General features: G+C 35.0%; 1 protein-coding gene across 1 annotated transcript in view; it reads right to left on the bottom strand.

Moving 5' to 3' along the window:
• LOC132546492 (inositol 1,4,5-trisphosphate receptor type 1-like) overlaps positions 1 to 17,939 on the bottom strand; it is a 66,219-nt gene extending 48,280 nt beyond the window's left edge. Inside the window, exons 1-8 of the mRNA XM_060210210.1 lie at positions 17,833 to 17,939; positions 12,187 to 12,260; positions 11,444 to 11,568; positions 11,114 to 11,200; positions 6,748 to 6,825; positions 616 to 696; positions 274 to 371; positions 28 to 115 (exon numbers count right to left, since the gene is read on the bottom strand). Coding sequence (XP_060066193.1) covers positions 28 to 115; positions 274 to 371; positions 616 to 696; positions 6,748 to 6,825; positions 11,114 to 11,200; positions 11,444 to 11,568; positions 12,187 to 12,260; positions 17,833 to 17,939 — 738 coding nt within the window. The remainder of the gene's footprint in view (positions 1 to 27; positions 116 to 273; positions 372 to 615; positions 697 to 6,747; positions 6,826 to 11,113; positions 11,201 to 11,443; positions 11,569 to 12,186; positions 12,261 to 17,832) is intronic.
• Between the last annotated feature and the right edge of the window lie 5,346 nt (positions 17,940 to 23,285).

Raw genomic sequence — 23,285 nt, 5'->3', positions numbered from 1 at the left:
ATAGATTATGAGAAGAGCAGTACTTACCCTAACGTATGGGTCGTGTTCTGCTATCCCTTTATGGAATCGAACCAAAGTAAACCCAGACCGCTCCACGCCAAGGTTGACCTCTGACCTAGGAGACAGACAGAATGAAACATTTTACATCACGCATCTCGGTTTACTGTACACGAAATGGTTTACCATGTAGATACTTAAGGTGAATTAGTATATAATTTTCTGATATAAAGGTTTCGATCTAAGGAGTAATTTGTGGGGAAATAAAATACATACCCGTATGTAAAATGGTCAATCTGATAAGCGGCACTGGCGTGAAAGAAGTGTCCCGGAGACTTTATACTCTCAAACACAATCTGGTCATAAATTTGAACCTGGTAGAAAGAAAAAACACTTATCACTAAGCAGGATAAATTAACTTTAGTCTGCATGTAAAAAATATGTAAAAAAGCATAACATTTTAGGTGAATTCCATCTGTACTGCTTTTTGAAGAATTACTTATGCACACTCTTAAAATGTTACTTATGAGTTTATTGTTAGATATTAATTGTAAATTAAGACGACATCATCGTTCTACCGTATATTTGATCAGGAAGTGTAATGTAAGCAGTTCCTACCACTTCGCCCTCCGATTTGACTTTGTACTGAGGTAGAATACGAAACTGGGCATTTTTGGCGTTGAAATCTTGCAGCATGATCTGTCAAAACATAACAAACAAATGCATTTCTCCTTTTCGTTTTATTCTCGCTAATTCTTTCATATCGAATATGTGCTTAAATGCTGTAGGACACTGTAGTGGTATTTTTTATTATAGTCTTGTGGCTTTCCCATCTATACATGTGAAAATGAAACATTTGTGATATCAATACTTACTCACTTATTTCATTCATAGGTCTATGAATGCAATATTATCTGTGTTATTTTAAGACCCTTGGTTTCTTGTACTACAAATGAGACCGCCATCAGACTAAAGTATATTGTGGTGTATTTAGACTGATGTGTATTGTGGTGTATTTAGACAGATGTGTATTGTGGTGTATTAAGACTGATGTGTATTGTGATGTATTTAGACTGATGTGTATTGTGGCGTATTTAGACTGATGTGTATTGTGGTGTATTTAGACAGATGTGTGTTTTGGTGTATTTAAACTGATGTGTGTTGTTGTCTATTTAGACTAATGTGTATTGTGGTGTATTAAGACTGATGTCTATTGTGGTGTATTTCGACTGATGTGTATTGTGGTGTATCTAGACTGATGTGTGTTTTGGTGTATTTAGACAGATGTGTATTGTGGTGTATTCAGATTGATGTGTATTGTGATGTATTTAGACTGATGTGTATTGTGGTGTATTTAGACAGATGTGTATTGTGGTGTATTTAGACAGATGTGTATTGTGATGTATTTAGACTGATGTGTATTGTGGTGTATCTAGACTGATGTGTGTTTTGGTGTATTTAGACAGATGTGTATTGTGGTGTATTTAGACTGATGTGTATTGTGGTGTATTTAGACTGTGGTGTATTCAGACTGATGCGTATTGTGATGTATTTAGACTGATGTGTATTGTGGTGTATCTAGACTGATGTGTGTTTTGGTGTATCTAGACTGATGTGTGTTTTGGTGTATTTAGACAGATGTGTATTGTGGTGTATTTAGACTGATGTGTATTGTGGTTTATTAAGACTGATGTGTATTGTGGTGTATTTAGACTGTGGTGTATTCAGACTGATGCGTATTGTGGTGTATTAAGACTGATGTGTATTGTGGTGTATTAAGACTGATGTGTATTGTGGTGTATTTAGACTGTGGTGTATTCAGACTGATGTGTATTGTGGTGTATTAAGACTGATGTGTATTGTGGTGTATTAAGACTGATGTGTATTGTGTTGTATTTAAACTGATGTTTATTGTGGTATATTAAGACTTTTGTGTATTAGATTTTTTAAGTTGTGGAGCATAAAACCTGTGATGTTTATCTACATTAATCAAAATTACTACATAAGATGTGCATATTAGAAGAAACACTGATTTTATAATCATTGTATCAGCGTGGCATTTATTTACTAAAGGATATTATATTATCGTGTATTACTATTTGCAGTGTAGTTTCGTTATCTAGAAGCCTTTCGCATGTTATCACTACCACGTGGAGTAGTGTTAATTGACTGTGTTCGCTTTCTGTCTCATGGCCTGTAAATTACGACCAGCTGTAAACTTACTAATGAAAAACAATTAACTTTACACTAAAGGCTTTTTTTATCTGTTAACTACGGAAGAGGGAATGATTATTATCCACTGGTTTTTGTAGCTTTTCTATGTTATTCTCACTCCTTAACAACAGCAATGGGGCATTGCTATGATTTAACGTGTAGTCAATTTACAAACTCACGCTCTTAACGTCAGTAACACGTTAAACTACGACATCAGATAATACCAAGAGCGTGTCATTAAGAGCCTATCGTATCAACTTTAATTCAAACTGACGGGAGCAGACAAGTCCTGATGTTGTGCCTGTGTAAACTTTTGTAACAACCACCAGTGATTTAAGGACGGTGTATAGCGTTACGTTACAGTTGTACATTCAGAACTACTTTACATATTTAATAAGTGATTAACCAATGAATGTAGACCTGTCAGTTTTCTGCATAATCATAATTACCGCATAAACCTAATTTTCCGTACAATCATAATTATTTTTATTCATATTTTGCCTTAGTTTTATTTAATCTGAGTTTGGATTAGGATTATGTTCACATATTGGCATTTTCTTATTGTTTTAACCGCCAGCTTCAAATCAACGAAAAGCAGAATAATAGGACCAACAGCCGATAGTGAAATTCACTCTGCAGGTCTGCAAGATTAAGATAGTGTTGTTAACTTTTTACATTATACAATAAGAGTTAAGTTAATTTAAAATAACTTTTCCATGTGTCTCAAAGCGTCATCTGTAAGCAACTGGAAAGTAAAACATGCTCTGAGTGTTAGAAGACTGATAAAAACAAATTTTACTGCAGTCTACAATTAGTTTATATATATAAATATATATATATATTACTGTATCTACATTTCAATGCGACTGCTGTATGTAAATAATCGTAATTCCTGCTTGAGAGAGACTCCGAGTCTGAAATGTGTTGATTACATGCCTTGGAGCAATGTGGTAGCTGTTGGACTACAGATTTATGTTTTGTATAAGTGCGTGATGAGAGACTATCATATCTAAAATATATACTATTGTAATTTCCTCGCTGAAATAAGCTCTTAATGCTTATATATACTGTAGATTTCAGTGTGAGAGCTTGCGTAAAGGTTGCTGACGTTACAGCGCTACTGTCCTCAAAGGCACGAGAGATCGTAATCAACCAAAAAATGAACATAAAACCGTATAATCATTTTTTAAAAACACAAATCCTTCCAAAAATCGATATGGTTGATCAAATAAAATTGAGCATTTTGATGTTTATAGAATAGTGACGGTCTCGGCAGATACATCACAAGCAGTACGAAACACTGCAGTATGTTTGTATACAGGCTATCTCTCTGACTTTTATAATTGAAAAGACGCCCTTATAGTATACATAAAAATCGGCGATGTAATGATGATAAACATACCTAACGAAGACTTAAGATTATATAACGTAGGTCGCTATCAGATCTGGAAGAGTTCCACAACCAGCAATTGTGATTACGTCATTACAGCTTTGTCTCCTGACTTTTTAAATGTTTGATATTACAGAATGCTTGGAGGTTTTGTCTATAAATGTATCCTATTTACCACTTTGTCAGCACGTGCAGAGTATATACAAGCTGCCATTTTTAGATTGTGTGCTGGTATTCTAAGAACAGTTCAATGCCATATTATTCTAGAAGACTTGTTCAATAAAAGGACAACACTATAAAATTGATGAAACTGAAAAAAATATAACCTCGAACTAGATGGTCGATACTGAAAGAGTGGAAATCTCGCAGTCGTAATAATATTAATTTGTTGGCAATATGGATTCGGAAGGGACTTTGGTAACCCCAGGTTGCTGTCACGCCAGTATAATGATTTCTTCTTACTCCGCTAGCGTAACGTTACCTTGATCATGGACATCAGTATTCCATCAGATCCATTGTTACCATGAATTACTGGATGGTAACTACGGTGTTATCTCGGTGATACTAACATTGATACTATCTTCAATTGATCCTCCGGAAACTGATCAAACGTCTGACAAATACTATTAGAAATAAACTGGCCACATACAGGCAATTTAGTTTGAAGGAAAGTGTTAATTTCAAACAAACTGGACACGAAAGGGTTAAGTTTGGGACTTTCTATTGACATACATACAAAAGTTGTCAGAATCATCTATATACATTCGGATACAAACAATATCTCTAGTATGTGAAAGAGTTAAATTCCTGTCGGTAGAGCTAAACTCGGTGATGCTTTCATACTTGATTAGCAGGATTTCCGTGCTTGATGTAATAACGATAGACCTAACCAATCATGAATACCTACTGATACACTCACTACAGCTACAACTTATTTATCATTGTCAAAACATCAAAAGTTTCCTCAGATATGCATGATAAAGTTGTAATGCGGAAAATAGAAAACAAATTATATTGGATTAGAACATGACATGTGGCTTATGTTTAGAGAGAGAGGGGGAGACAGACAGACAGACATACAAACAGACAGAGAGACAGAGAGAGAGAGACAGAGAAACAGAGAGAGAGAGAGAGACAGACAGACCGACAGACAGTGACAGACAGACAGAGAGAGAGACAGAGAGACAATGAGAAAGAGAAACAATACAAAACCAACAAAACATAATTGCATATCTTATTTGAAGTCGTTTTGTTAACTGTAAATTGTGATTCGAATTATTAGTTGTTGGTCCGTAACAAACGACGTAGTGCAATATTCGATTGGAAGTTTTTGAATCGTGACAAACACGTAGATAATTGTATATGTTAAGTAGAAATCAAGAGTGACTGCAAAAACAGGTACAATTGTTTTATTCTTCTACGGCATTTCATAAAACAAACTACAGGTGGTTTCATTCGGAGACAGACGATTGAATGTATTTGTGAATGATGTGAAAGCTTAGCGTAGAAACAATTAGAATAACGACGTAATAACTTTTTTTCTGTAACGCGGCATCATGAAGCAACATTGGGAATAATGTACTTCAACAGAGGTATTTCCTATGATCTGGAGTTTTGCCCACGCCGATGTACACGGAATCATTCTCACGGTAACATAATGACATAGAGCGCTTGATGTGATATGTACCAGTCACAATCTAATTAACGAAAAACTAATTGCTTCATGTCAAACATGTATTTTTTGTTATTTAATTTGCTGCGCAGTTTCGTCGAATTCGTATCGACTACTAAGATAAGAGATGGTGATGCTGATTCCGCTGTTGGTATTGTTTCCCCGGTGCGGTAACTACCGAGATATTTTAATTAGCTACATACCAAATATGGCATAACTAACACGCCGGGACGTTTGAGCCTTTACCGCAGACTTGTTTAATTTCGATGTTTTGTGGCCACGCGCCCACTCTGGTGTAATCGCCATGATGAGGTATACCGTGATGTGATGGAGCGGAACAGGTGGATGTATAACTCTCAGAATCAACGGCGCACAAATGGATAGAGCCGTCTGTCTCCACACCGGAGAATTAAACATTACTGACCCAATGTCCTCTGGCCGAGTGAAAATAGTAAACTAACCTAATAAACATGCCTGTAGCAGGAAAACATCGATAGGAGATTAATTAAGGGATTTGAACTGTGATGTGACATTAGCCAGTCATCCAGACCAGTCCCTGTGCGTGAAACTCTAGATTTCCCTGGGCGGGGCATACAGTTCTATACTCACTAGTCGGGTAGATATCACGTGCTCAATGCTGCTGGCTAGCATGTGCAATTCAATTAGGGAACGATCTTTACTTCGGTTTGAAAGCTCAACCTTCGGGCGAGGTATATGTCCATCTACACACCACAGACAACCAGTGGTACAAACATCGTGATATTTATTGCTCGCTAATGGGTTATTAATCCACACACAGGCGTAAATCAAACATAAGGCTTATCACAACAAGAAATTTGTTTTCATCATCAAATCTATAAATCATTAGTGATAGTGATTAGTTATAGTACCGGTCCCAATATCGTGGGGACGATGCCCCGGGGGTAGGGGACCCGGTTGTCGCTACAATATGTAAACACACCAGGACAAATGTGTACTGCATCACCCAATAACATGATTACAGACTTTCTTTTTGTCAGTAGATCAAAGGCTCCGATAAATCATTTGTAGTATCATAGACTTCAATTAATCATGTTATTATCACAAAATGATTAATCATACTGCAGTATTAAAAGGATGCAGTGGCCACCGGGGTCGTAAAACCTTGCATCAGGTAATCGAGGTTTAATCTACAACATGATCGGACTGTCGCGGTCGCTATACAGGGCTTGGTACGGGCCATCCCTGGCATGAAGAAACTGAATGCTCGTTTTGACGTATAAGTGCATTAAGTTCATAACAACATCGTCTTTGCCAATGTGGCATCGCCCTTGCGTAACTATGATTTCAATAACTCCTTCCGAACGAGTTTACGAGCTGACGAAACCTAACAGCGTTCACATGTCACGAAAGTTAGGATTTTATCAGGGATAGAACGACTGAATTTATTAAAGATTAGAGAGAGAAAAAGAGGGAATGTATATGTAACACTTACCACCATGTTGTTTTTGTCGGTTTGGCTGGTCTGTGAGGTACACATGTGGATGTATTTGTTTGTCAGTGCGTGCTTCAGCTAAAACATAAAAATGTAGGTTCACACTTAGTCAACTTACACATGGATGATTTGACAGGTTCACAATGTGTCAGCTTATTGCGTCAACATAGATTAAGAAACAGGCTGACAAGGAGCCACCTAAAATCATGACATGGTAGACAGGTACATAATATGCCAGCTAAAATATGAAATATGAACTAATTGAAAGGTTCATATGAGGGCAGCTTAAATATGAAATGGTTCACAGGTTCTCAAAGTGCCAATACAAACATGAACTAATAGACAGGTTCACAAGAGGTTAACTTAAATATGAAATGGTTCACAGGTGAGTGTGTTACTAGAGCGTCAAGCGACCATTCAAGGTACAGATGTGGAAATGAGAATAACTGAACGCGGTAAATATAAGAAAAAGTCTCATGATTAGTGAAGGATATCGTTTTGACGTTTGTAAAGGGGAAAACAAAGAATAAAAAAATTGAAAAAAATGTCGCGAGGGACTGACAATGTTCTAAGGCAAAGTCATAACTCTTTCACCCCACACACAAATTTCCTCTGCGTAGTCAACAACACGGTAGCAGTTAAAACTAATCATATGCACTAATTAAGTTTTACTTCTAAGTTTGTTGCTTTTATTTTGCTCACCTCATTAAATATTCCGTATGTTTACTAAACCGTAACTCGACTTAAAAAATATTTTCCATGTTCAACCGTCTGTTATCGGTACCGTAACGGGTTTTATCTACAATGCGCGTGCTTATACATGATTACCACACCGTAACAGGCTTTATTTGTTTTGCTCGTGCAGCCGTATCCGTGCCTTGCCCTGACATGTTTAAGTTTATAATTCTCATTTGCAAGTTTAAGAACTTTAACAAAACATGTTCATTGCTTTTAAGTTCTATAAAAAATAACACTAAATAGCTGAAAAGTTACTTAACTGAAAGCATTGCTCAGTACAAACAGTTCAATGTCTAGATAATAGTTAGGAAATTTTGACCTTGTCTATCTTGTAGTCGACAAGTCAAATACACAACTATCAAAACATATAGTATATCAGGTGAACAGAGAGACACTGATAAAGCTGGAGAATGAAAAAAATAATTAAACAACCTGTCAATGAATTTGAATTTCAAAAACAAATAACACATGAACACGAAAGAGGCTTGAAAAAGTAACTAAAAGACGAGAAAATCCGGAAAGGTTCATTATCTTATTTCGTAGACCATAATCGACCTATACATATAGATACCAAATGTTAGTAATGCAACGTACTGAAAGTGAGAGCCGGGGTAGTAAAAACTTTACTTTCGTCTACACCAACTTTCATATCCACCCCCGTCCCAGTACCATCTCATATAAAAATGAATACTATGAAAAAAAAGCATGTAATGAAAAAAGTAGAGTTGAAAATTGCAAAGATATGCAGGATTAACATTGTGACATAATAGAGATATACGAACGCCCAGGCCATACTTGTTGATATGACAGAGAAAGGGCCCAATTCTAAGTGACACATCAGAAAGGGAGAAGAAAGTCTTGGACCAAATGTTATTAGTCCATACGGAGAGCTGACACATACGACAACTTACATTTAATTGACAAATGTGCACGGATTAAATATGGAAAATGAGAGAGGTCTTTGTCAACATTAGTGTCTACCAAGATATTAGAAAATAGAGAGATCGAAGGACAAAATCAGCAAATCTTTTGATAAGAACGAATAAATGTCCCTGAAAGCAGATGACACAAAGCATTTGCGAAAGAAACCATAAGAAAAATAAGAACTATACAGTATCACATCAAAATGCAACAATTACATAAGCGACGTTTTATATCAACCCCTTACGATATTAGGCAGACGGGGACATGCCTACAACCAAAGTACTATTGGGAAAAGTGGCGAACGAAAACAGCATCTTATCAAAGTGTGGGGAACCCATATTAGTTACAGCTGCTTACACAGATAAAATGATGATGAATGTCTATTGTATTGCTAAAATATTATTGAATTATGGATACGTGAAATTGGGCCCGTTTCCTATAAAATGGTGAGTAAAAGTCATTTTAGGAACATATGAAAACTTGTTTTAGAATAATCATATAATTAATAAAACTATTGCACAAAGACATACAAGTGTGGAGATCTACTGAGCGATATAGAAAATTTAAAATCAATAGATGTTAAAGGATAGATAGGGAGATACATCAAGTCCATAACGCTATTTATTTCGTAAATCTTATATAGTAATACAACATTAATATCCAATTTATTGTTAAAATACAGAAGAAAATAATAATAAGGCAAGATCATACAGACTCAATACCGTGATTTCTGAGAATTTAGATTTGATGTCTGAGTGTTACGATATACACACCAGGTCTAGGAATGTATAATGTTCCGGAATCATTCATTCAAGTCATATTTTATCACATACCGAGAAAAACTTTGTCAGTGTTTCTGCGTGTTCCTTGGATATAAAGACATACACAGTGGTAAGACACTCTGTAAACATTGCTTAACTTCAGTACCAGTCTTTTAAAGTGCTTGAATCAACATTAAAACAGTGCGCAATGCATTCTAATAGCACTGCTCCCTTATCGATTTCCATTTAAATCGTGTTGGAGACGTAAAGATGACATCCAAACTACCTTTTGCAAATATTACAAGAGAAATGGTGATTTTATTTTTTGTTTTCTAGATTGTCCTTTCGTAATGAGATATAAATCAGTATATGACAGCAAAGCTAATTTGTTTACAGTGACATTTAAAACCATTTAAGAACATATTGTTTGGAGCGTGTGGAGGATTCAGTTATTCATACCGATGGACATTTGTCTGTGTTCAACATACAGTTTCAAAGTATTGTCTGTAAGTATGTAATTCACATTAATGAAGATATATAATTGTATTACTAGTATGTTTTTGTATTCCTTTGTATTCCTATAATCATTAACGGGAAAAAAACGTTCTTAATACATTCTTAACAAACTACACAAAAAACTGTGACGAGTAGGGTATTGCGGACTAAATTAGACGCCGAGACGCCTCGAGGGAACATAGTTAATTTTTCCGACCATCCATTAAGGCACGGTCTAAATCTTCCACGACAATCAATGTGAAATAAAACGGTAAATAAGTGCTCTCAAAGGAACTCTTAGTCGGGTTTTACAAATCCCACAAATACATCATCCTATCGCGAGATCTGCCGAGATGTCACGTAATGGCAATTAACGAGGACCTAATGTAATTCATCGGTTTTGCATCAGCATAAGGTTTGGCACGAGTGAGCCCAAAGTCTGTATCGGGACCTTGACAACGCTCCTCAGATCTGCAAAATCTCCAAACAGGCGAACTCGTATGAAGCAACTAAACTATATGCTGATAGAACTTTTTACAGCAATAAATGTTTGCTTCTGTGTTGAATTAATTGCACGTCCATCAAACAAAAATATTACAATAGAAAAATCATAGGAAATCAAAAGAACAGTTAGAAAATATTATCTTATAAAATCTCTCCACTGCCGTATTAAGATCCAACCTACATAAAGATAATTTATTGTTTTTTTATATGATTTTCATTAGATTTCCGCTTTGTTGAAGTGCTAAAAAAAATTAAAAAACAAGCATTTATTGGAAGTGATTTTTATCGCTTTCGTGTCAGACTTTTCAAAATATCCGTAATGACTTCATTGACTTGTCCAAAATCTTAAAAGAAAATTAATTTTTTTCGGAACCATTTTCCACGATTCGTCGCTCAAATTCTTCATTAAATTTTGTAATTATCTAGTAATTGTATCATGTTACCTATATATCTACGAGGTCTGCCTGATAACCAAAGAAATTCCTTATATGTTTGTCCCTCGTGAAGCCTGGATATTTCGCTGAGTGACGTAATTATTGACCTGTCGGTGACTGACAATGGTTTGATATAAGTTATAAACTGTCTGTCTGAACATCTCCGTTCACTTCCATTTTCACTGTGAGATATTTGGCATTACCCCTTGTTTAGTTCCGTGCAAGGCTCTTAGCTCTTGGTGGGTAGCGTATTTGTTACGTGACCGCACGCTAGATATCGTAACATTTATATACGTTTCATCACGTTACATACAACCATTTTTATTCATGAGATATGATTACGTTTATTTTAGAATTTTCTTTGAATTACCAACGTAAAATTTTCATCGCGACTATAAAATCTCTCTAACTTCAACATCCGTGAAATCCTTTCGGAACATTGCGTTCTCTTAATACATATGTTTACAAGATGTTTCCCTCGGGACTCTCTGTTACTTTTTATTGTCTTACCTGTACGATGTCCCCGTATCTCACCCTCTTGCCCATCTGACGTTTCTGTTCCGCCGCATTATCCGCATTTTCGGCATCTGCTGCGAACTACAACATGAAAATATAATGATTGTTATCAGCCACGAAATAAACTTCCTCGATAGTTCTTAGCCTTGTAATCATATTTATTTGACATATCACCTAGCCTTGTATTGGCAGTGAAGGATCAGTAGTTTAAAGGGCATGTCAATTTTGATGGTTAGATGATCAAGACCTGCTCAATCTCCTAGAATTCATGACAATACGAGCCTTATTCGAAATTTCAAATCACCACAAACTAACATCATCTACCTTGGCCTGGGCTAGAAGTCCCTTGTCCTCCGTCAGATCTGTTGTGGACGCGGCCTGGTTCACCCATTTCCGGTACTTCTTGTTTAATTTGTATCGGTTTTGAATACCAATTTCGAAAACGACAGCTAAAAAAATAACAATAAAAAAACATAATATATACAGTAGACGATAGATATATGAAGTAAAGAAATGAAATAACAAAAGTTGTGCTTTAACAATCGTCGTTGGGATATTCTCTTCACGCTTCTTTTATAGACATATTCATAGTATGTCATCCAAATTCTCTACATGTAATACATAAATTTATACAACACAGTTTAGGTAAAGTACTTTATCATGTCATTTCCCAATTTGCATTCACGTCTGTCATCACGTGTGCTGCACAGAAAAGTGAATTTACTTTTACCACCCCGTAACCATGTGCCGAGACCAACTGTCCCCCACTTCATGACTTATTTCCTCACCTTGTCACGTATTACACTCACTTTGTAATCGTCTATCTCCATAATAGCACTTACTATTCCCACTTGGTGACATTCTTTCCATAACCCCGCTACCTACTCCTCCTGAAGACCTAATCTGGTTCCGCCATCACGTGACCTACTTCTCTCCCATGTGACCTCCATTTCTACATCATCTGACTTGGTTCCTCGATCTACTCCCCCCAAAACGTGACCCACTTTCCCCTGCTACCGAATCTACATTCCCCATAATGTGTCATAACTCTTCCATCCTAGACCTACCTTGTGGGTTGGGGATTTTGGACGGTTTCTCCCGGTCCTGGTTGTGACCAATGTATAAACCGCTATGGACGGAGCTGAAAGGACATCAAAATTTTCAATATAATTATTCCATGATAAACACACATATCAATGGTAGCAATAATTAAACAATGACATTTAGTGCTGATGTAAAATTCCTAAGTGTGTAGTCGGATTGGAATAACAATACTATATATTGACAATTGTTCTGTAGAGTGACTAGCATTCGTGGTTTGAGGAAGATGTGGTGGAAGTGACTGGGTTGATGATAATTTCCGTAAGAACATCAGAAACAGGTAAACAGGTACTTCGGTGAATCTCCTTTCCCTACCTTTTCCCTCTGTACTCCCTCTCCTTGGGTTGTTTTTATCACACAGTGATCATGTAGAGGGCGATACGGCAGTGAGAACTTATTCATGTCCAAAGCGATTTTCTTTATAATTTTTGTAACCTTAGTCAATACAAACGTTACTAATATGTATTTTGATGAAACTATTCCTCAGTGGCCAAGAGATCGCGTGAAGGTAGAACTTAAACTATTAGTTGTGTCATTTATTTAGACAAAATTGTATAACTTCCTCCATGACCCAAAAATCGCTTTAAGGTAGTTCTCAAACTATTATATTGTAGTTGTGTAATTTATTTTGACAAAATTATATGACTTCCTCCGTGACCCAGAAACCGCTTTAAGGTAGTTTTAAAGATATTTTACTGTAGTTGTGTCATTTCTTTAGACAAAACGATATGCCTTCCTTCGTGGCCCAAATATCGCGTTAAAGTTGCACCATTTCTTAAGACCGTGGTATGCCGTTATGCTGTTACAGTCTAACAGCACGCACTTTTCTGCCAGAAAATATACTTCATTCTAGTAAGGCATCATTCGTAAACCGAGATAAGTACTTTATTCTCGCCATTGTTGATCTATCTGTTCTTTGTCGTACTGCGATGTTGTATGATATATAAGTTAATATGCTCTAGAGAACATACATTACCGTGATTAAATACGGAATCTGAAATATAAACGCAGTGGTGAAAACCATCAATACATTGTCATATCATTATCAATCATGATAATTTTTCTTTATTGTTTCATAAAGGGATCAAACAACAACAAACAAAATAGATCTAACTACAAAACAAGACCGTTTCTAAAGAAAGGGCGGGAAACACGAAATTACTGGAAGTCAGGAAGTGATTAAATTAAGTTTGGCAATAAGATTTAAAATTTACCATTATACGCCATGTCTTACAATTATACTGTGATTTTTTTAATGAACGCCTGTTTGGATACAGCAAAGACTTAATGAAAACCCACCTTAATCAACTTTTGCTTCAATAGCTCCTGAACAGAAAAATCGGCGAATTTGAAACCAATGAATAGAAAGTACCGATAGGATAGGTAACTAAGTGGTGGCATAGACTTTTTATTAAACTGATTTATATTTCACTTGCAAAAATGTAATGACAGTCGTTCAATGTGCTCTTCTTGCTGATGAAATCAACAGCCTGACTAACAGCGAGCGAATGATATACATGTAGCGGTTCTTATACTTGCTTTGCTGTGAATAAGAAATATATCATTATTCTTATTGATAGAAATGGACGACATTATTTTTCACATGAAAATCGAACACAGCACACATACTCTTATAAGAATAAGAGACTTCATTAATAAAATAGAAGGTATTCACTCAAAAGGATCAATTGAGAGAAAGAAAGGTCACTCCCTGCGACAGTGACCGAAATGTCAGATTGTTTATTGGTATGTACAAACTTGGAGCATTAGGCAACACAAAGAGGGATTCATTGCTTAATGTTCTAATGAATCCAAATGTTTCAGAAAAACATCACTAATTTAATCACCCAGTCGCCGATAACTACGAACAGGGATAGAACACAGAAACTCCTTCTACCGATCGAAATCTGGCAGACTTCGAAAATCAAACATTGTTCAATTGCTGTCCTGATACTGGCAATTTGTTTTCTTATTTCGAAGTTAAGCTTGATCACGATTCCGAGGTCTCATGCTACCTTCCTTAATTCTCGCCTTTCTAAAAGGGGCTAGAATATGCCCATCATAGAGGTAAGACCTGCATAACCACCGTTTGTGATTCGGGGCATATTTACATACGATGTCGCAACATGGCTTAGTGTCATGCCTTTGTAATTTCCGACAAAAAAAACGACAATATAGATTGACATTAACACTAGACAGAGCTCTGTGATGGTTTATTTATACCGCAATACACGTCTGGCAGACAGATTTTTTTAACAACACTGGACAAGAATCAGTCTTGTTGTTAGGGACCAGGATGTCATTCTGCATATGTTTATCAACATTGACCGATATGTAGATGAACGAGATGCCAACATTAGATGTTTCTCTGTAACAAAATCGTGCAGAGGAGATAAGTAAAACTACAGTTGATGTGAATGTTTCCAAAAAAGGTATTTAAAAAGTGCTCCGCCAATATTCGAACTGAAAATTCCTAACCAAAATAGTAACTATCCTGGCACGTTTTGTTGCGTGTTTTTGAGTTCGCGTGAGGTCCTAGCAACGATTTTTTTTTGCTGACATTTTTAAGTTGAATGATTAGCTTGGAGGGTCGATTGTTTACATTAGAGACCGCCAATAGATCATCCTCTGAAAACAGACTGTGTTTACACTACGTCACGCAGGATGCTCCACATTGCAATCAAAGTGATGTCTCGGAGGTGTTGCTCATTACAAATAAACAAAATAAAAAGTATAATTATTGAATTTAATCTAGATGTAAAACGCTATAAATGTGACGTTATAATTACTTTTTGAAGACACAATTCTGAAATGTAAGGATACCTAAGCTCACGAGATGCTTGCAGAGCCTTATTAGTTGTCTGTGACTGTGAGCGATATCTGCAGATTGTTCAAACACGAATAAAATCGTCTTCAAAGTCTATAGTTAAATAAATAAAAGTAAGATTCGAAACGAAAATGCGAACTCAAGTCTGGTTCTGAAACAAGGTAACAACAATATACTAATATTTATCGTGTAGTCTTGTCTGGTTCTGAAACAAGGTAACTACAATATACTAATATTTATCGTGTTGTCTTGTCTGGTTCTGAAACAAGGTAACTACAATATACTAATATTTATCGTGTATTCTTGTCTGGTTCTGAAACAAGGTAACTACAATATACTAATATTTATCGTGTATTCTTGTCTGGTTCTGAAACAAGGTAACTACAATATACTAATACTTAGTGTATAATATTGTCTAGATCTGAAACAAGGTAACTACAATATACTAATACTTATCGCGTATTCTTTTCTGGGTCTGAAACAAGGTAACGTAACTACAATATACTAATACTTATCGTGTATTCTTTTCTGGGGCTGAAACAAGGTAACTTCAATATACTTATACTTAGTGTATAATATTGTCTAGATCTGAAACAAAGTAACTACAATATACTTATCGTGTATTCTTGTCTGGTTCTGAAACAAGGTAACTACAATATACTAATACTTAGTGTATGATATTGTCTAGATCTGAAACAAGGTAACTACAATATACTAATACTTATCGCGTATTCTTTTCTGGGTCTGAAACAAGGTAACGTAACTACAATATACTAATACTTATCGTGTATTCTTTTCTGGGGCTGAAACAAGGTAACTTCAATATACTTATACTTAGTGTATAATATTGTCTAGATCTGAAACAAAGTAACTACAATATACTTATCGTGTATTCTTGTCTGGTTCTGAAACAAGGTAACTACAATATACTAATACTTAGTGTATGATATTGTCTAGATCTGAAACAAGGTAACTACAATATACTAATACTTATTGTGTATTCTTGTCTAGATCTGAAACAAGGTAACTACAATATACTTATACTTATCGTGTATTCTTGTCTAGATCTGAAACAAGGTAACTACAATATACTAATATTTATCGTGTATTCTTGTCTGGTTCTGAAACAAGGTAACTACAATATACTAATATTTATCGTGTATTCTTGTCTGGTTCTGAAACAAGGTAACTACAATATACTAATACTTAGTGTATGATATTGTCTAGATCTGAAACAAGGTAACTACAATATACTAATACTTATCGCGTATTCTTTTCTGGGTCTGAAACAAGGTAACTACAATATACTAATACTTAGTGTATGATATTGTCTAGATCTGAAACAAGGTAACTACAATATACTAATACTTATCGCGTATTCTTTTCTGGGTCTGAAACAAGGTAACGTAACTACAATATACTAATACTTATCGTGTATTCTTTTCTGGGGCTGAAACAAGGTAACTTCAATATACTTATACTTAGTGTATAATATTGTCTAGATCTGAAACAAAGTAACTACAATATACTTATCGTGTATTCTTGTCTGGTTCTGAAACAAGGTAACTACAATATACTAATACTTAGTGTATGATATTGTCTAGATCTGAAACAAGGTAACTACAATATACTAATACTTATCGCGTATTCTTGTCTAGATCTGAAACAAGGTAACTACAATATACTTATACTTATCGTGTATTCTTGTCTAGATCTGAAACAAGGTAACTACAATATACTAATATTTATCGTGTATTCTTGTCTGGTTCTGAAACAAGGTAACTACAATATACTAATATTTATCGTGTATTCTTGTCTGGTTCTGAAACAAGGTAACTACAATATACTAATACTTAGTGTATGATATTGTCTAGATCTGAAACAAGGTAACTACAATATACTAATACTTATCGCGTATTCTTTTCTGGGTCTGAAACAAGGTAACGTAACTACAATATACTAATACTTATCGTGTATTCTTTTCTGGGGCTGAAACAAGGTAACTTCAATATACTTATACTTAGTGTATAATATTGTCTAGATCTGAAACAAAGTAACTACAATATACTAATACTTATCGTGTATTCTTGTCTAGATCTGAAACAAGGTAACTACAATATACTTATACTTATCGTGTATTCTTGTCTAGATCTGAAACAAGGTAACTACAATATACTTATAATTATCGTGTATTCTTGTCTGGGTCTGAAACAAGGCAACTACAAAATACTAATATTTATCGTGTATACTTGTCTGGGTCTGAAACAAGGTAACTACAAAATACTAATACTTAGCGTGTAATCTTGTCTGGTTCTGAAACAAGGTAGCTACAATAAACTAATACTTAGCGTGTATTCTTGTAGTTGAAGATGAACTTACATGAACCAACATGTAAAAAAGAATCATTATCCAGCTTAAATTCATTGAGACTTGAATAAAATATTTACAAAAGACAGATTTACACAAAGGTTCTTAAAGAAGTAAAGACAATACGATATTACTGAACACTAAGCGTGTTCTGGTTTATCGACGACACCTGCCAATCTTAGTCAATCCAAGTAAGTAATATTACGTTCTCAAATGAGAACAAGATATAAAATGAAAAATTACTTTTTGCTTCAAATGTTTACATGTGAACTTATAGAACATGTTTGTAAGCTCGAAAATTACAGCAGCCTCTTTCAGATAAACCTCAGGCACCTCCGGTGGTCCCATATACAGCCCTCTGATATTATATTTGTTTAATTTATATAAATGTGGAGTATATAACAACATCAAAACTAACCTTGACTGCACGCTGTAGACATATCCCTCTGTCTCAACGGAGTATAAGGCGACATAATCCCCGACATTAAGATACTCCCCCGCAGCCGTGCTACTAAGCATCATCATGACGTCAAGGCCACCTACACGTCATCTGAAACAAGAAAACAATTATCAGGCCCTTGCTGTGTTATTTCAATTAGTTAATGGAAACATATGGTTATTAATTTTATTTCATCTAGCTTCTTAAATATCATTTAACATAGTTTCATGTCGTTTTAGTTTAGATATATTTTTTTTATTTTTTTTTTTTTTTTTTTTTTGGGGGGGGGGGGAGGGGCGGTTAATAGCAAGTCGCTGTTTTGACTGCATCGACGTTAAAATGTGTGGGGGTATGGTGTTGATATTGAATCAGGGATATGAAGGCAGTAGTTATTAATTCCATTAAATGTTAAGTAGATATCGCCAAATATAACGGGAAACCTCCAAGGTTGATGACGTGACAGCGTCATAGTATATCAGTATAACGCAGATATATCGTTTGTACTACCACAGTAGAGTGCTTCACATCCTCTGGTTTTGACAAATAAACGTAAAACAAAAGAGTCCTAGTTAAGTGGCTTTTCTAATTATTTCCAAAGTTTTGTAAACAGTTCGAATCCAGTTTGAAAAGCAAATTATTTGGGTTAAATATACATGTCATATTGTTCTTAGTGGTGTGGAGGCTGACCACGTCGGCTAGTGTAATTAGGTCCGACGTGGTTTGTCCACATTGTCTATTGAGAAATTAATAATTTTCTCCTTCTATGTTCACATGATTTATTGAAAAGAAACACCAGCAGGCGAAGTTCACTTGAAACACGCCGAGATCGATAGATTGAGCAACAAAAAGATAAATCTAGCTGAAGCGACCGTGTTACATTCGACAGACAGACTTCGCTATCTATTAACCCGGTGTACGCCTGTTGTAAATGCTTATATCTATAATCAAAAGGCAGCCACCGATCATTCAAACACTGAAGTCGAATTGTGATACTTTTGAAAGTACCCACTAGGGGTTTAACGTGTGCACTCACGGACTTTCTAGTTGACTGTTTGACTCTGTTTCATCTGTCTTATGAAGACAGGCGAAACGTTACTGTATACTTTAGTAAATCAAAATCAAAGTTTAATAAAATAAATTTTGCGTTCCTAATGATAGTCTGGTAGTCGAGGCGTTTAAAGTACGGTGTCGTTTTAAAGTAACTCGATTAGCCGTGTAAAGGGTTATAAAGATCACTAATACCCAGTAAATAGGGTTGTTTTTTAATGCAGGTCATATCATTCTGCGAACCGAAAGGAGTTACAAAGTGTAGGTTCACTTCGTTCCGAATGATAGTCTGGCAGTCATAGCTTTTAGAGAACAGTGCCGTTTTAATGTTACTGGGTTAGCAGCCTACCCTGTTAAGGGTACCAAACAGCAATAATACCAAGTAAGGCAATTTGCTATTATTATATGTTTGAGTAACAATGACATTTCAATGCAGGCCATATCCTATTTTTGCGGGCCGAACAGATATTCTGGTTATATATCTTGGTATCATCAAAAGTTTGTGAAGTATCTCCTATCCACGTTCTGGTTGGAAAAATACAAAGGAAATGCCGAAAGGTCAAAAGAGAAGTAAAACTCTAATTCGATGAAACGAGGTCAAAATATGAACACAAAAAGAGGTTAACTCGCTGAGTACTGAGTATTGTCACCATAATCTGCAACCCACATCTCTGAGTTGTTTGTCTGTTAGATGTTGACATCGTGCGGTCGAGAACAAGACCTCACGACATGTAAGGACAGTGGGTTGGGGATACAGGAATGTTGCTATTCAGGAATGGAAATTTTCACAATAGGGAAAATCAAATCCTCACTTTTATCATAAAACTTGGTGGAAAATTTTCCTTGTTGGGTTCATTGTGGTAAGCGGATAGTGTAGAAAAATCTATCTTGACATAGATGATCTATTCTGATGGTAAATATGATGGACATAGTCAATACATCTCTGTAATCAATGTATACAAAATGCGAAATCGAAAGACTTAAGCTCATTTTGACCTGTTTTGATAAGATCATCGATAAATACAACACAAGTCAGCCGAGAGAGATTCGCAGTTCGATCCCATATGTATACCGATAGTCTATTAGTAGAGCTTACAACCAAACTCAACGATTTTCTTTTCTACCAGAAATATCCATAAGTATAGTTCACAACCATTTGATATTATCTGTATCACCTTTTACCTTTCTTCAGAAAGAAAGCTCTCGTACCGAAAAGAACAAACGTGTTACATTAGCTTGAATGAAGTCATTTCACCAGAAGTCATTTTGACGACATTGTGAATAAAATTTCATAATTGCAAAATCCTTCCTGTCATGAAACCTTGTGATAATGACATATTAGTTATAAAACTACGTCGTATATTCAATACAAATGCTTCCATTAACATTTACATGACGTATTGACCTTATCCTGAAAGTATGACATTTTAGCCGTAGACGAAACTGTCTGTACTCATGGGCGGAAATCCCAAAGTGATGATGATAGCATTGGAGAAGATATGTGACAGCGAAGATTACTGTGTTGGGCTATGGTTTGTTAAAGTATATAAATTCAGACAGAAATATCAGGGTATTATTGGGATAAAAATAAATTTCTATGTCTTATATATATATATATATATATATATATATATATATATATATATGTATGTATTGTCATTAAATTTGCTTGACATTAACTCTTCTTTTATTTCATTTCTATAGCTATCCATCCTGATAAAATTTACGTTCTTTTGAATATAAAATAGCATCGTTTTACTTTAGGACAGACTGACTTAAAAAGTCATGCATAATTATTTAACCTATAATATATATCTAGAAAATACACTTTTCACCACAAACTATTGTCATACGAAAACTAATTGATTTGATGTAATTTACCACCACAATTAATCGTACAGAAACAAGCATTGTAAGTGTTAAGATCAAATATAGATTAAATAAAGCCATCTTTTATTATATTTATATAAAAGAAATACTTTTGTTCTTTATATTTTCCAACAATCTACTCGGCCAAAAGAGTAACAATCCATTGCCAAACTATATGCCAAGTTTCTCCGTTGACTCATCAATCATCAATACAGAAGAGTCTACTTTCAAAGTAAGAGCTGGATTACTAACTTTTGCGCTAAACCAAGATATTCCAGACGTTAATTTGTAGGAAATGAAATAAAATCCTATAATGCAATAAAACAAATAAAGAATATTTCGGACGTGATGTTGAATGAAAGATTACATAATAAAATGTTTTAACTTCACTTTTACTACGACATCTTCAGAGCTTTAACTGTGTCCATGATGTTTTTCATATCAGGGACAGGTAGTGTATAATAAATAATATTTATTATTGAAATGACTTGGAGTTACTGCCAGGACGTCAATTATGTCTGTCTGCATCTTATCCATTGTGGAAAGACTGCTAAATGGCTTCTACAACATTAGCGAAGCTGTAATTGGTCTGACGGACGGTTACGTAGAGCACTTCGTCCTTAAAATGACGTCCATAGAAAAAAAAAACACACACACACATATATATATATATATAAATTCCGGTGCTATTCAGTGCATATAAGAGGGATATAATCACATATGGTTCATTTTTGCAACAGAAATAAAAAGAAAATATCGTACAAAAGATACACAAGTTAATAGCATCTCCAAATAAAAATTTAGAGTTAGATACAGTGGAGCCAAACAAAGAATTAACTGCGTCATACAACTGTTTCGTTCTTCTAGGACTCGTCAGTGATGCTAAGGGCCTAAATTGTGAAGCCTGGGAGGCGACTGAGGAAAATCCAAAATGATCAAACGAAAAGTAAAACTCTAGACGGTGAGTCGACTAGTCCGATAATTATATAAATTTCATTATTTTCATATATCAGATAATTTTAGAACAGCGGCAACTTCGTGTGTATATTCTGAACCGTGCCACTATTTGGAATTGATTCAAACGTAGCATGCAGTTTACGGCAAACCTCGGGGACTTAAAGTACACTAGCAGTGTCTACAAAACTCATGATTTTGTCGATTAGTATTTTGGGGTTTTTTTTCAAATGATATATGTCGTCATAACATGGACATATATCTATACAGTCACCGTCGTAACCACAGGTCATTTCGTTGCTCATCCATGAAGAATTTTAAAATCAGTCAAAGAATTATTCGTTACCATTCCGATACTATAAAAACCTGTTAACAACAAGAATTCATCGACATTTAAACAGAATCTTAATACAAACTTAATATAGATGCAACGAATGCAAACAAATTATAAACAATAAAATATTAAGACATAGACTTTTGTTCCTGAAGGTAACAATGTTTCTGGTTCATTAAAGACACCTGTAATGATAGTCAAGGTCAATAGTTGTAAATAAAAAGACATCAAGATTAATAATTGTAAAAATAAAACAAACAAAAAAAATTAGACGTAGTTGAGACAAAGGATTTATTACAATGCGTCATACAGCTTTTTCGTCCTATTAGGACTCGTCAATATTATTAACGAATTTAATTATTGAAACCTAAGTTAAGACGGAGGGTAATCAGAGCTGTTCGAAATAAATTTTATAAACCACATAGGGATCAAACTAAAAAAGCCATATTCTCAAGTGATAACCGTACGGGTTAAAAACAACAATTACCAAATTTCATCGACAATACCTAACTTCACATTGAATATTTCCATTTCGATGAAGATTTCGCAGTCTTCAGAAACCTTAATTTCCGAAAATCCAACTTATGTTATAAGTTTATGTCAGGTGTCGACATTTTACCTGGAAATCTTCATGTTTGTAATACAATGTATTTGGAACAAGATCTTGAATATCATCGCGTTGATCATTAAGCTGAATGGAACGATTTTTCGGTTGGATGGAAAACATCGATGTCAGCGGCTTATATAGAATAATAAATCTTATTCTTGATTTCCAATTCTTGTCTGTAACAAGGCATCATTAATACATCTTGAAGTGAAGTTGTACGAATCGACAAGGTCTTCCTGACATGTTTTGATCACAACAGCCAGGACTAGGGTACAGTTTGCTTTCAGGTATGCCAACAAAACTTGGGGAGATTATATAAAATCATTTTGTTTGGAATGTGAAATGTTGATGAACTATGTCAAAAATCGATTTTTTCAAATACAGATTTTTCTTTTTTAATTTGTTGTAAATGAATGCAACAACGTGACAGATGTTTTAGCCTAAGCATTACAACCATTCTATTACTGGTATGAAGGTTTCTCAGTGTCGGAGTAACTGCAAAGACAGAGAATTTTAAGTATATATATCAGAAAGTGTGATGCTATAAACACACAAGGGTTATATAATTATCTGATCCATGTGTAGTGATATACCACAACAAATCTGATTTTAATGCTTCTC

Source organism: Ylistrum balloti, unplaced genomic scaffold (assembly GCF_031769215.1).
Source record: "Ylistrum balloti isolate Yb309-2 unplaced genomic scaffold, AGI_CSIRO_Ybal_v1 Utg369892, whole genome shotgun sequence".
NCBI classification, from domain to species: Eukaryota; Metazoa; Mollusca; class Bivalvia; order Pectinida; family Pectinidae; genus Ylistrum; species Ylistrum balloti.
The sequence above is the reverse complement of the archived record's forward strand: the minus strand, read 5'-3'. Positions and strand labels throughout refer to the sequence as shown.